Source organism: Typopeltis vanoorti, chromosome 12 (genome assembly GCF_054136105.1).
Source record: "Typopeltis vanoorti isolate ZY-2024b chromosome 12, IOZ_Tvanoo_1.0, whole genome shotgun sequence".
NCBI lineage: Eukaryota > Metazoa > Arthropoda > Arachnida > Uropygi > Thelyphonidae > Typopeltis > Typopeltis vanoorti.
The window spans coordinates 31,254,565-31,268,494 of NC_143560.1; the positions used below are offsets into that span (position 1 = coordinate 31,254,565).

Below are 13,930 nucleotides of genomic sequence, written 5' to 3' on the forward strand. Positions count from 1 at the left end.
GTCCCCCATACAATATCCCATTTTCATCTATCCAATCCTGTATTCTTTTCTTGACTAATTTCTCTAAGACCTTGACAATGATTTCTGATATGCTAATTGCTCAGTAATTTACAACAGCAGTCTTGGAACCACCTTTATGCAGTGGAACTATTTTCCCCTCTTTCTATCCCCTCGGGACCAACTCAGACCCGAGACTTAAATTAAACAAAATGGTCAAGGGTACTGACAATTCTTTAGCTGCTTCTCGTACGACACGAGCTGGCATAACCATCCAATCCCACGGATGTACTGACATTGAGGTTATGCAATAGACTACTCACCTCCACTTCATTCACCACAATTCCCGTATAATCTAATGGTTTATTCGTTTCTGCAATGTCACCACCTGGATGATATATACTTGCAAAGTGCTCACTCAGTAACTCAACTATATCAACTGATTTAGTTACCTCCCTACCATCGGCATTCTTTAAAATCATTCTGCCATGTACAATTTTCCTTTTACTTGCTACATATCTAAAAAATTGTTTAGGATTCTCTTTAGCCTGCATGGCCAATGTTCTTTCGTAATCCTTTTTTGCTTTTCTTACCACACTCGTTACACTTCTGGCCTGCGCTTTATACCATTCATGTGCCTGCCGTTCACCTTTCTCCTTAAATTCCCTCCATAGTTGTTTCTTTTTTTGCAGCTCAAGCTCAATGGTGTTATTCATCCATTTAACCCCTACTTGATTTATTATTTGGACTCTAGGTATACAGTCAGCCATTGCTTCATGCAAGCACTTCTTAACTGCCTCCCATGCACTATCAACTTCTAGTCTTTGCAGTTGTACATGCCATGGCACTGAACCAATCAAACTCTTAAGCTTGTCAGACTTTCCAGCCTGATAATTTCACATGTACCCTGTCTTAATTGAAAATTCCACACCTTTAGCCACCTTCCAAGTCAAGACCCTATGATCACTCTCACCAATTGGTGGCAATGTGGTCATATTTGTTACAGCCAAATCCTCAGATGTAATTACTAGGTCAAGCACGCTCTGACTCCTAGTATTTTCCATTACATGCTGTCGCAGGTAGTTATCCCTTAATAACCGCATAAAATCCAATTTCTTCCTCCTGTGTGTCCTCTCCTCACTCCAATCAATGCGACCATAGTTGAAATCTCCTATAATAATTACCCTCCTTACACTCATTTCTTCTATTTGCTTGTGCATACTGTCACCACCATCTTTTCCATCACCTGGTGTATAGCAGCACCCAATTGTATATTTAGTTCTGCTAGCCACAATCTCACACTAAATGGCCTCAAATGTGCTCTTTTCTCTATCCTGCAATTCAACTTCTATTCTCTCTTGGCTGTAGCTCATCAGCTATCATCAACAATACTCCTCCCACCATTTTATTCTCCCTGTCATTCCTGAACACACTATACCCATCACATTCAATCCCACTAGCTATATCATCTACAGTCAGCCATGATTCACTAATACCAATAACCTGTGGTCTGGAAGTGCCAACCATGGTTGAAAACTCTTCCTTCTTGTTCCTAATACTCCTAGCATTAGTGTACATGAATTTAAGACCCCCATTAGCTCCAACCCTACCTTGATGCCTTATATTAACTATCCCACCCTGATTTGTTGTCCTTATTTGCTCGGGAATATTATATTCATTCATACATTCAACTGCCTCCCTAAGGACAGTATATCTACTCCCCCTCCTTAATAAATCTAGTTTTCCTGAATTTGCACATCCACCACATTCAGCAGCACTTTCTCAAGTCTCCTTACACCGTAACCATTCAAATGCAAGCCATCCATCTTATATAGATCCTTTCGCCCATCGAACTCACTCCACAAATTCCACACCACCCATCATGCATAACCCACACATAAAGTCATTCGCAGTCATTCAAACTCTCTCACTCTTTTCTTTTGCTACCTCAAACAATTCATTCAGGTCTTCTATCATTTCCATTTTATCTCCTTTTAAATCATTCGCCTGCCACAACAATCATTTCTTTTGCCCTTTCCTTTTGCTCTCTAATACTCAGTTACATCCTTTATGGTCGCACCAGGTTGATACGATTTTGTCAAATCCTCTACTAACACACCTCGTATTAACGAGTCTACATACAGTACTCTATCCTTCATTTTGTTCATGTTCATACTCATACGCCTATTTTTCCTGTCATACTTTTTATTATTGGCTGGTTCATTCAGTCGACTTTTGCTCATATGCTGTAGCTGCTGTTTTGCCCTTTGTATCGCACCATTCAACAACGTGATCTCACTCATTGCATCTATCTCATCTTTAGTTTGTTCAAGGTTTTTGTGTGTTAGTGTGTCAAACGCTTTTGTTAGGTCAATAAAAACGATTAATAGTATTCAGTTTGTGTATGCAGCCTTTATTAGGTCTGTGAAATCTTCCAGGACTGTTGATGTTCCTTTATTATTTTTTGAAAGCCATATTGTGTTTTTGGGATGATTTGGAATTTTTCAATGTATGTGGAGAGTTTGCAATACACAATGCACTCTATGATTTGGTTGATTACAGGCAATGTAGCAATGTGTCTGTAATTACTTATAACGTTTCTTTTTTCATGTTTACATATGGGAGTGATTAATGCAGTGTTTCAGGTATGTGCCTCGTTTCGAAGATTTTATTTAACAGTTTTAGCATAACTGGACATAGGTTAGTTGAGTGTTTTTTGATGTCTTTTGGTCTGATTCAGTCTATTCCTGGTTCTTTGTTAGGGTTAATTTGTTGAATTGCAAATGACAGTTCTTTTGTTACTGTGGGGAACCACACTGACTGGGTTGCACTTGGTCATAGTGAAGAATATTTCTTTGTGTGAGGAGAGAATGTTTCCTGTAGGTTTTGGACAGAGTTCGTAAAATGCTGATTAAAGTTGTTTGCGAACTGTTTGAGGAATTTGGACTCACAAGCAAAGTTGTGTTTTATTGTTTCCAAGGCAGTGGTTTTGTGTGTATTGTCCAGCATTTCATTGATCAGGTGCCAACTTTCCTTTATGTCATTCGGAGTTGCTGTTAATTTGTTTCTATAATAGTTTCTTTTTGCAATTCTAATCTATGTTGTTAAGAGATTCTGTTTTCTTTTGTATTCAGCTTGTAAAATGGTATTGTTAGATGACTTCTTAAGTTGTTTCCATAGGGCATCTTTTCTTTGTATGTCTATTAATATGTTGCCTTTATCCATGGATTCCATCTGGTTTGGGAGGGTATTTTTATTTTTGTTAATGCTTTATATATTTTATTAAATGTAAGTTTAGACAGCATCAGCAGAGTCTAAAGATACTATCTGCATCCAGCCTGTTTTTCTGATTTCATTGTTTACTATAGTTTTGTTTAGTGCTATTATAATTGGTTTGCAGTATCAGTGAGTTTTAAGGGTTCTGGTTCAGTATGTAACTGTAATGCAGTGACATAATGGTCTGCCAGTTTTCATGTTATGACGGCTGCCGTATAGCTGTTTGGAGGGGCCCATATATGTATGTGGTCTATACAGGACGAGGTGATTGTATTTTGACTATCTCTTCTCATGTATATGATTGTATGGATGGGGTTATGTTATATGCTAAGAGGTCTAGGTATTGTGCTGTGTTGTTATTTATGTTCCTAATATTTATATTCATGTCACTTATTATTATCAGGTATTCTGAGGCACCTTCTTTATTAAACAGATGGCAGAAAGCCATCTGTTTAATTAATTTAAAAATTTTGTGGTGCTTAAATAGGGTGGCCTGTATACGGTGCTTAATATCGAGGAGTTCTCGTTTGATATTTTTAACTTCAACGCATATATTTTCTGCAAATTCTAATTTATAGTTTATTTCTATTACTCCTAATTTATGTTTGCTAAATATTATTATACCACTGCCTCATTTAGTTTATCTGCAGTGTTTGAGTTATTGAAAATTTGGCATTTGGTTGCCTCTTCGTTTCTTGTGGATATTTCTGTTAGTATTAAAATATCTACGCTGTCTATATCTTCCTTCGGATAAGATTGCAGGGTCAGCCAGTTTTTTTTGAATGCTCCTGACATTGATATGAAGAATAGATAGTCCTTTTTTTGAAGTAGTCACTTGTTTCCATTCTGTTATCAAGTTTAGAATGTGGCAACTGTCATGCTCTGGGGTAATTACATCTGCTTAGTGATCTGCATTCATGTATGTTGTTCCCTTCTTTATGACTCATCAGTGTTCCTTTTAATGTGGTAGCCTGCTGAGGTCTTCTACGGATTTTATTTGGATTGGCTTTGCATCTTGTGTCTTTTTAAGGAATATTTTGTTGTCTCTTATCCATATAAACTGGTAATTTTTTCCTGTTTTTACTTTTCTTGTATGGTAGAATAGTTTCTGATAATAGGGTGTTAAGTATTCAGACAAGTATATTGGGTTATTGTCATGAGTTCCATTCAGATCCTTGACTACTTTTTTTAATCCTGATAGCTTTTATAAGGTTAACTTTTGTTGATCTGTTAGTAAGTCACACAATGATAATAATAATGTTCATAATAATAATAATAATATATGAATTTAGCTATAACATTTTATACTGAACAAGAAATTGCATTCATCTTTTAATCCTATACCCAAGAGTAATCATAAGCATGAAATAACTTCAGTAACAGTTCATGTTGACATCTCCACCTTGGTGAACATCTGTTACAATTGTTTTAAACTAGCCCTAGCCCTACTGTTATATCAAATCATTGTTGTTTTGTGTACTGTGACAAACTGTTCTTGTGCTCTGAAGATGTTGGACATAATACCAGTGATATATCAATAAATAAGTTAATAAATATTAATTATTTTCTTATAATTCTGTGTTGTAACCAATACCGTTAAAATAAACTAACTTTCTCTAGTGTTTCATTAAGTGATGCTTTGACCATTGAAAACTGTATCTTGTTGAATATTTCTCTTAAAATAAACAAGGACGATCAATAAATTAATCACGACTGGGCAACTTGTATATAGAGGCTAATGACTTCAAATCACTTGCCTTAGTATTCCATAATGCAAAGCACATATCCTTATGGACATGTATAAATCTATGCATTATGGGAAGGGTCACTACCCAGACCGGTTTCAAATTGTATTGAGGTCTCATCAGTGGAAGTCAGACTCAGAAGTGATACCAAAGTTAAAGTACTTGATGATGATGATTATATATATCATCAAATTCCTGCCATGTACCCTCAAGGGGGTGTACAGGATATGATAGTACTACATGAAAAATTTACATCATTACTAACTTCCTATCTACAATTTTCCTCCAAATCAGTTTGTTACTTGTCAAGACTCCAACATTATCAGATCTTATATTTCTATCGTCTAAGGCACTTTGTACTGTATCAATCCACCTATATCTTGGCCTTCCACTGGGTCGTTTTCCTGCCAACCTGGCAGAGAACACTTGTTTTGCTAATCTTTCCTCACCCATTCTGTTGAAGTGACCATACCACCTGAGATTAGCTCTGCTAATGTATTCCTGGATGCTGGCAATGTCAAGTTCTTTCCTAATATCCTTATTTTTAATACGATATTGCCATTGATACCATCTGTTCATGCCTATAATCTTTCTCAGGAGTCTTATATCTGTGGTCTCTAGTCTTTGGTCAAGTGTTTTACTTCTGACCCAGCTCTAAGATCCATAAGTTAAAACTGGTTTGAACACTGTCTTGTATACAGCTAATTTAGTGTTCCGACTAATTTCTCTCTTATTCCATATGAATTTATTCAGTTGACTTCCTATCATACCAGCTTTGTTGATTCTGTTGTCTATTTCTATATTTAATTTACCATCTTCACTAAAAATCGTGCCTAAATAGCTGAGTTTTACTTGTTCCACAGGTTCTCCATTCACAACGCAGTTGACATTTTCAATGATTCTGCGTATTTTCATTGTCTTTGTCTTTTTATTGCTGACCTTCCTACTATATCTATTACAACAGTTATTCAATTTAGTCAGAGAATCTTGCAGACTTGTAGCGGATTTATTTAGAAGTATGACATTGTCCGCATAAAGCAAAGAGCTGACATTAACATCTCCAATTTTGATATTATGTTTAATACCACTTTCCTTCATAATGTGATGCATATAGATAATGAATAACAGAGGGGATAATGTAATCCTTGTCTCACACCAGATTTAACATTAAACCATCTTCCTGTACTTCCTTCAATTCTAACTGCTGACTTACAATTCAAATAAAGACTAAGTATTGCTTGATATAATGCCCCATTGGCACCATATAACTCTAGCGTATTGAATGGCTTCTCTCTTGGCACCTTGTCATATGCCTTTTCCAAACCAACAAAACTTAAATACAGATCTTTGTTATATTCCCATGATTTCTCTGCTATTTGTTTTAAAGTGAAGATCTGATCCTGACAGCCTCTATTTGACCTGAATCCAGCTTATTCTTCCACAATTCTTCTCAACAATTCTCAAGTATACTTGCATATATTTTACTAGGAACACTCAGTAGGGATATACCTCTGTAATTCTCACATTCAGTTTTCTTTCCCTTTTTATATATGGGTACTATATGAGAGCTCTACTCCAATCATCGGGAATTCGTCCCTCTGTCCAGGCATTCTGAACTATGCAGTGCAGCCACTTTAAGACTCTTATACCACCATACTTCAGTATTTCTGGTCGAATATCATCTACTCCTGCTGCCTTTCCACATTTCAAGCCTTTGATGGCTTTTTCTACTTCAAGTATGGATATGTATTCCTGACTGCATGCCTGGTTAGTGTTTTTTTATCACTGCTTGTTTCATTTATTAAATTTTTCAAAGTAATTACTCCATTATTCAAGGATATCTTTTTCTCCCATTTTCATGTCACCTTTATCATCTCTAACTCCTTTTACAGCACTCTTTCCTCCATTTCTAAGCTTCTTCAACAACCTCCAGAATTTCTTACAACCTACTTGATATTCATTTTCTATGTTCTTGCCAAAGTCCTCCCATGACTTTTGTTTAGCTAGTTTTACACACTATTTAGCTTTCTTACATTTGTCTCTGTATTCTCTAAGAGCACAAGCTGACTTATTTGCCAGGAACTTTTATATGATTTCTTCTTTTCCTTCGCTGCCTCTTTAACTTCCTGTGTCCACCATGGAGTTCTAATTTTTTATATCCTTACAGAGAACTTCACCAAATGCCTCTCTAGCTGAATCAATCAGGATTTTCTTCAAGGCTTGCCACTGAATCTCCAAGGTTTGGTTCCTGTTCTCAAACCATTTCATTTTTTTCTTCAATAATCTTTGTGTATTTTAGTCTACAGTTCACATCTGAGAAATGCTCAACTTTTATTCACTTTAAAACTTTCTTACATGTTATTCTTTTCAACATGAAATTCAATTTTATTCTGCTCAAAACTAAATAGTGATCACTTCCAGTTTCAAATCCTCTGTACACTCTAGTGTCCTGCACCAGGGATAAAACATCACTATCAACAATAACATAATTAAATATATATATATATATATATATATATATATATATTTAAAAAAGTTAGTACTTTTTAAATCAGCTAATCTTTCCTATCTTTCACAAAGGGGATAGACGTAGACCATCGGATCTGTTTAAGTGAGGAGAGTGAAGTAAATGCAGATCCGACTTTTGTGAAGGACTCTTGTCTTGTTCCAATGAACTCTATGTCTAGTATTGATGGCATGCTCTGCAAGTCCAGACTGTTCAGGTTCAAGGTATTGAATATAAGACTTTAGCTAGAAGAATACAATTAAAAGAAACACACGTATTAACCACAGTGAAGATTATTTAATTATAAATATTTCATCCTAAGTATCTTAGGACATCATCAGTACAGTAGTTTAAAACAATAATAGGAATAACATACAGTTAGGGCACATGATTACAATAAAATCTCATTAAACGTGCGTAACGTGTTAAAAAAAAAATTAATTATTTAACACAATTTTATATGACAATTTCCCATACTTTAGGAATAGTAAGAACTTCATTGCGGTTTAAGTTTGGTCTTTGTAGTAGGGCTTCAGAACTTTCAGAACACAGACCAAACTTAAACCGCAATAACGTTCTTAATATTCCTAAAGTATGGGAAATTGTCATACAAAATTGTGTTAAATATTTTTTTTTAACACGTTATGCACGTTTAATGAGATTCTATTGTAATCATGTGCCCTAACTGTATGTTATTCCTATTATTGTTTTAAACTACTGTACTGATGAAGTCCTAAGATACTTAGGATGAAATATTTACAATTAAATAATTTTCACTGTGGTTAATACGTGTGTTTCTTTTAATTATGATCGCACCACAGGTTTCGTTATTTAAAGAATACAAGTCTTATATTCAATACCTTGAACGTGAACAGTCTGAACTTGCAGAGCATGCCATCAACACTAGACATAGAGCTCATTGGAGTAAGACAAGAGTCCTTCACAAAAGTCGGTTCCTCATGAAATGGCTTTATAAAGAAACATGTAAAACTTTACTTCACTCTCCTAACTTAAACAGATCTGATGGTCTACGTCTATCCCCTTTATGGGATATATTACTTATGAATCAGCTAATCTTTCCTAACTTTTTTAATTGTATATATATATAAAATTTATTTATCTATTTTTTTTTTTTTAAATAAGTTAGGAAATTTAATGACCTTGTTTAGTTATCTTACATTAGCTACTTAGGTGGCACCTTTTGGAATTGTCAGTTATTGTTTAATTATTAACTTTTTACATGAACTGAAGATGCCTGTGATACTCAGGTGAAAATTCTACTAATAAATAATATTTTACATGAGTTAATTCCATTATTATAATTTTAACTAATATGTCTAATCATGGTATTTACTTACTGAAACATAAATCATCTCATTCACGATGAAGTTATTTGACCACATGCAGCCTCCAATGATAAAGAAGCTTTATTTTCAACTAGGAGATAGTATCTTATGTAATTATTTTAATAAATTGATTCCTTTATAAACTGTTTGTCTCTGCCAAAAGTTAGTTTGCACAGAGATCCTTTCAAAGATACCTTTGCTGCTGTTTCTGAAATATGAAGTAATTTCTATCTATGATAATAGGTGATACTATTGATCTCTTGCCCTCTGTTATAAACGAAAACCTACCATTTTCACAGATTAATTTTGAAATAAATGATCAGGTATTCTCAAACATTTTACTTTGCATAACTTGTAAGTCATTACCATTGTAATAAAAATCAATGATACCATTAAACAAAAAATTAATTTAAAAAGACCAATTTTCATTTGTTGTACTGCCAACTGTAATTATCCTCTTTAAAAAGTTTATTTTCACAATTCACAACATGAATTAGCTTAAAGTAATTATATGCTTTAACATATAAGATGAAAAGGCTTGTTAACAGTGTTATTAAAAAAACAATTATCATGCAAAGACAAGTCAGAAACCAGATCATGTTATTTATATTGCATCATGAAAATTTAGTCTAGTGTAAGTGTTGCAAGTTGCAACACTTGCACCACTAAATTTTCAATTGCACGAGACCAGACAGTTGCAAGTGTTGAATATTTTCTGTTGTGTTAGAGATAACTTGTATAAATTCACCCTTCATTATGGTGAATGCTGTTGACTGCAGACAGAAACTCTAGATTACTACAAGATTTGAGACATTTTTAAAGTGGAGACATTTATGTTTCATGAGACATTCATTTTTCACCAAAAAATGTGCTGTGACATAGACTTGGTAGAAATTGCCTGGGAAAAAACACATCTCTAGCTGTTTTCAAAAAAAAAAGATGGACTCTAAAATATTTGAGCACCTGAAGTGCCTGTTTAATACAGCCTATTATAAAGCTCAGTTCAATAAATTATTTATTGTCTTCATAAACACAGAGCTTTAGTAATAAACAGTATCGAAATGACACAAAACGTAAAAAAATTGTGTAGGTTATTGTGATGTCAAACAAAAACTGGTTAAGGAAATCAGACTCCTGCAGTTAGTCTTTTAGGTGCTTTGAGTCTGTGCATCCATTATTATTATTATTATTATATAGGCACCTCCATGGAGTCCAAAGACTCATCACGGGAGACCCAATCTATCATACCTCTCCTTAAACCCATTAACAGACAAAGCACTCACAACAGACTCTGGAAACCCATTCCACTCATTCACAACTCTCCAAGCAAAAAATCTACTCCTCACACCCTTACTAACCACACCTTTATTCAACTTCCAGGATGACACCTTGTTCTGGTCTCTCTAGTCAAGTGTTGAAACATTTCTCCTGCATCTATCCTATAAAACCTTTTAAGCAACTTAAATGTCTCTATCATATCCCATCTTTTTCTCCTATCAACCAACTTCTGCAATCCATATGCCCTCAATCTATCTTCATATGGAACATTCCACAGGTCACTCACCATATGAGATAGACAAATAAAAACCAGAAGAAGCACCTGTTTACATAATTCCTCTCCAAAATTCAGCTGCACTGTACTTTGATAGATGAGAAAGTGAAATGAGCAAGTTCTTGTCATGAAATGCACATGCAGAATCTACATTTGTTTAACTATAGACAAGTGGCTAATATCACCTTTGAATCCCCTGTAGCAATGCACTAGATGATGATGATTCCATTGTTTAAAACATTTCTGGAATGCTTTTTATTACTGTTACCACGTGATGTTGGATGTCAAAATATCTGTGTCCTTTCAAGACATTCTTCACTTTTGAGAACATTCAAAATGATAAGGGGTCTAGTGAATATGGAGGATGGTCTAATTTTTGAGATTGATTTTTTTTAGGCAGAAACTCACAAACAGCTTGTATCATGTGCAGCAGCAGCATGTTGTGATGGATGATCCACCTGTTCAGCCAAAGTTCAGGTCTCTGCTTAAGAACATCTTCATGTAACCTTGCCAGCACTTCAATAATAGGAAGTAAATGGTTATTTCTTTTTGAAACAAAAGAGGAAAACTTTATGGAAGACTTCAGGAGAGGAATGAGATAGTTATGAGAGAATAAACATTAAAGAAATGTTCATGTAAATAACCCAAATGTATTTAACTTGCAGCTGGCAATTTTTTATCCCTTAAGTTTTGAATAAATTAACCACAATTTATTTTATATTATGAGTTTTAAAAGAGGTAAACCGTGAGTAGACATATCTGTACACAATAAATAACGGAAAAAACTCACGTAGAAAGATTATTTATTAGTATAATTTTTGACTGTGTGTCACAGGCATCTTCAGTACATTAAGCTCAAAATTAAACACTAACTGACAATTCCAAAAAGCGTCACCTAAGTAGCTGGTGTAAGATAACTAAAAAGGTCAATAACTTTCCTTAAAAAAAAGTTAGGAAACATTAGCTGATTTGTAAAGTACTATCTCCCATAAAGGGGATAGACGTAAGCCGTCGGATCTGTTTAAGTTAGGAGAATGAAGTAGAGTTTCACATGTTTCTTTATAAAGGCGTTCCATGAGAAACTGACTTTTGTGAAGAACTCTTGTCTTTCTCCAATGAACTCTGTGTCTAGTGAAGATGGCATGTTCAGAAAGTCCAGACTTTTCAGGTTTAAAGTATTCAATATAAGATTGGTGTTCTTCTAGCCGAATAGAGGCAGATCTTCCCGTTTGTCCGAAATAAGATAATCCACAAGAGAACGGAATCTGGTAGACACCTGGATGATTAAGATGTGGAAGCTTGTCCTTAGGAGAAGTGAGAAAGGTGGAGATTTTTCTAAACGGTCGAAAGGCAACAAAAATATTCAGTGGTTTTAAAACTTTTGCTATACGTTCACTGATGCCTTGTACATAAGGGATAGTAATGCGCGTTATTTCCTTTGTGTTTGAAGAGGAAGACATTAAAACTACTCAAAGTTCTTTTAATGAAGCAATTCTTATAACCATTAGATAGAAAGGAAGAAGTTATGTATTGTAGTTCTTTCTGTAAAAGATCGTCTGTAGAACAAAAGGAGTGGGCCCGATGAACCAGTGTTTTTAATAGTTCCTGCCTTTTTATTGTATTATTATTATTATTATTATTATTTTTTTTTTTTAGGAAAGTTATTGACCTTTTTAGTTATCTTACACCAGCTACTTAGGTGGCGCTTTTTGGAATTGTCAGTTAGTGTTTAATTTTGAGCTTAATGTACTGAAGATGCCTGCGACACACAGGCGAAAATTATACTAATAAATAATCTTTCTACGTGAGTTTTTGCCGTTATTTATTGTGTACAGATATTTTATATTATGTAATCAACTTATGTGGGAAAGGGACTTATCTGCATTATAAAAAATAGTGCCTATAAACTTGAATAAAAGTTCTGCACATAAGTAAAAATTCTATGTTTATGCAGTAAAGAAAAAACATGATTTCTAGAACTAATCTAATTATATTCTAAGGTTATAAATAAGCAAACTGACTGCTGTAAAAGAATGAAATGAAATATTAAACTTATATAAACTGCAAAATTAAAAACCAGTTCATGAAAAATTGAAAAAAATCTATTTATTTTATTTATTTGCTTTTTTTTTTTTATTTACAAAAAAGGAATAACAATCACCTCTAAATTTCTAACTAAAATTTCATTTGAAATAAAATCTGAATTGTATATACACAGAAATGAGATTTCTATTCATATACAGGGTGTTCGGGATAAATTTGACAGTTTCGTAAGGAAAAAGAAAATCTTCTTTGTATCTATTAAATTTAATGAATTGACAAAAAAACATTACAGGCAGAGTTAATTACAATACTATCAACAAGATTTACTCAAAATAACCACCATTAGCATCGATCACAGCTTCAATTCTGCTTCGGAACCTCGAACAAGCTGATGCTACAGTCTCCCTGGGAAGGGCCGCAAAAACTGTTTTAATTTTATCCATTAACTGGGCTTTTGTATTACTGGAAGTGCGATTGGTGTCTTTTTCAACTGCGCCCCATACAAAATAATCCATGGGGTTAAGGTCTGGGGAGTTTGGAGGCCAAACATTTGGACTGGTGAAGTCGTAGAAATTTTCAGACAACCATTTTTGACTTTTCCCAGAGGTGTGGCAAGGGGCCGAATCCTGCTGCCATACATACGGCCTACCATTGCCTACCCTTGTTATCCAGGGCTTGACTACAGTTAGCAACTCCACGAACAAAGCCCGAATTCCAATGCCAGGGTTCTTCAACACCTGTTCCTGCAGATTTGCGAGGAATTCTGCTGTACGAACGCAATCAGATCGTCTGCTAGGGATCTTTCTTCTTGCTACATCCTCGTAGTCACCATTGCAAGTCTCTAGTTCATGCCTGATTGTTTTTACTGTATTCAGGGAGCATTGGGCAGCAGTCGTAATATCCTTATTTTGATGGCGGGCACGAATCATCATGATACAAGTTATTCTCTTCCATGATTCAGGTGGGTTCCAGCTATCCATCCTTTCTGACATCTTGTATGTGAATGAAGAAGGGTCCAAACTTTTAAATGAAGAGAAGTGTGTGTTAATACATGTAACTTACGGAAAAATATAATTAATTATAAATATGTCAAATTTATCCCGAACACCCTGTATATATATATTTTCACTTTACATTATATACTGTTTAGCAAATTGGTTTATTTGTGAATAAACTTACTGAGTTTGTGAGCAAAAAGAGTCACAGGGATATCTTCATTTAGTATGAAATGATATGCAGACATACCATGGACTTCATGCGATAAATATCCAGTTATTGTGGATATCCTGCAGTGCACAAAATTATTAATTTTGTCTTAAAAGCTAAAAATTTAATCAGTAAATTTTTTTTAGCTAAAAATTTAATTAGTAAGAATTCTGTTTTCTTTGAACAGTGAATTAATAAAATAATTTTTAATCAAAATGATTTTACTTCTTTCAAATATTAGATAATTAATATTACTGAT

The 13,930-nt window shown here is 34.4% G+C and overlaps 1 protein-coding gene across 3 annotated transcripts in view; it reads right to left on the bottom strand.

The window, feature by feature from the left end:
- The window catches only part of LOC150100662 (circadian locomoter output cycles protein kaput-like), a 287,332-nt gene that overhangs the window by 46,876 nt on the left and 226,526 nt on the right, over nt 1-13,930 (bottom strand). For all 3 annotated transcript variants that reach the window (XM_090401207.1, XM_090401206.1, XM_090401208.1), the window contains one exon: nt 13,645-13,751. In XM_090401207.1, coding sequence (XP_090257333.1) covers nt 13,645-13,751 — 107 coding nt within the window. The remainder of the gene's footprint in view (nt 1-13,644; nt 13,752-13,930) is intronic.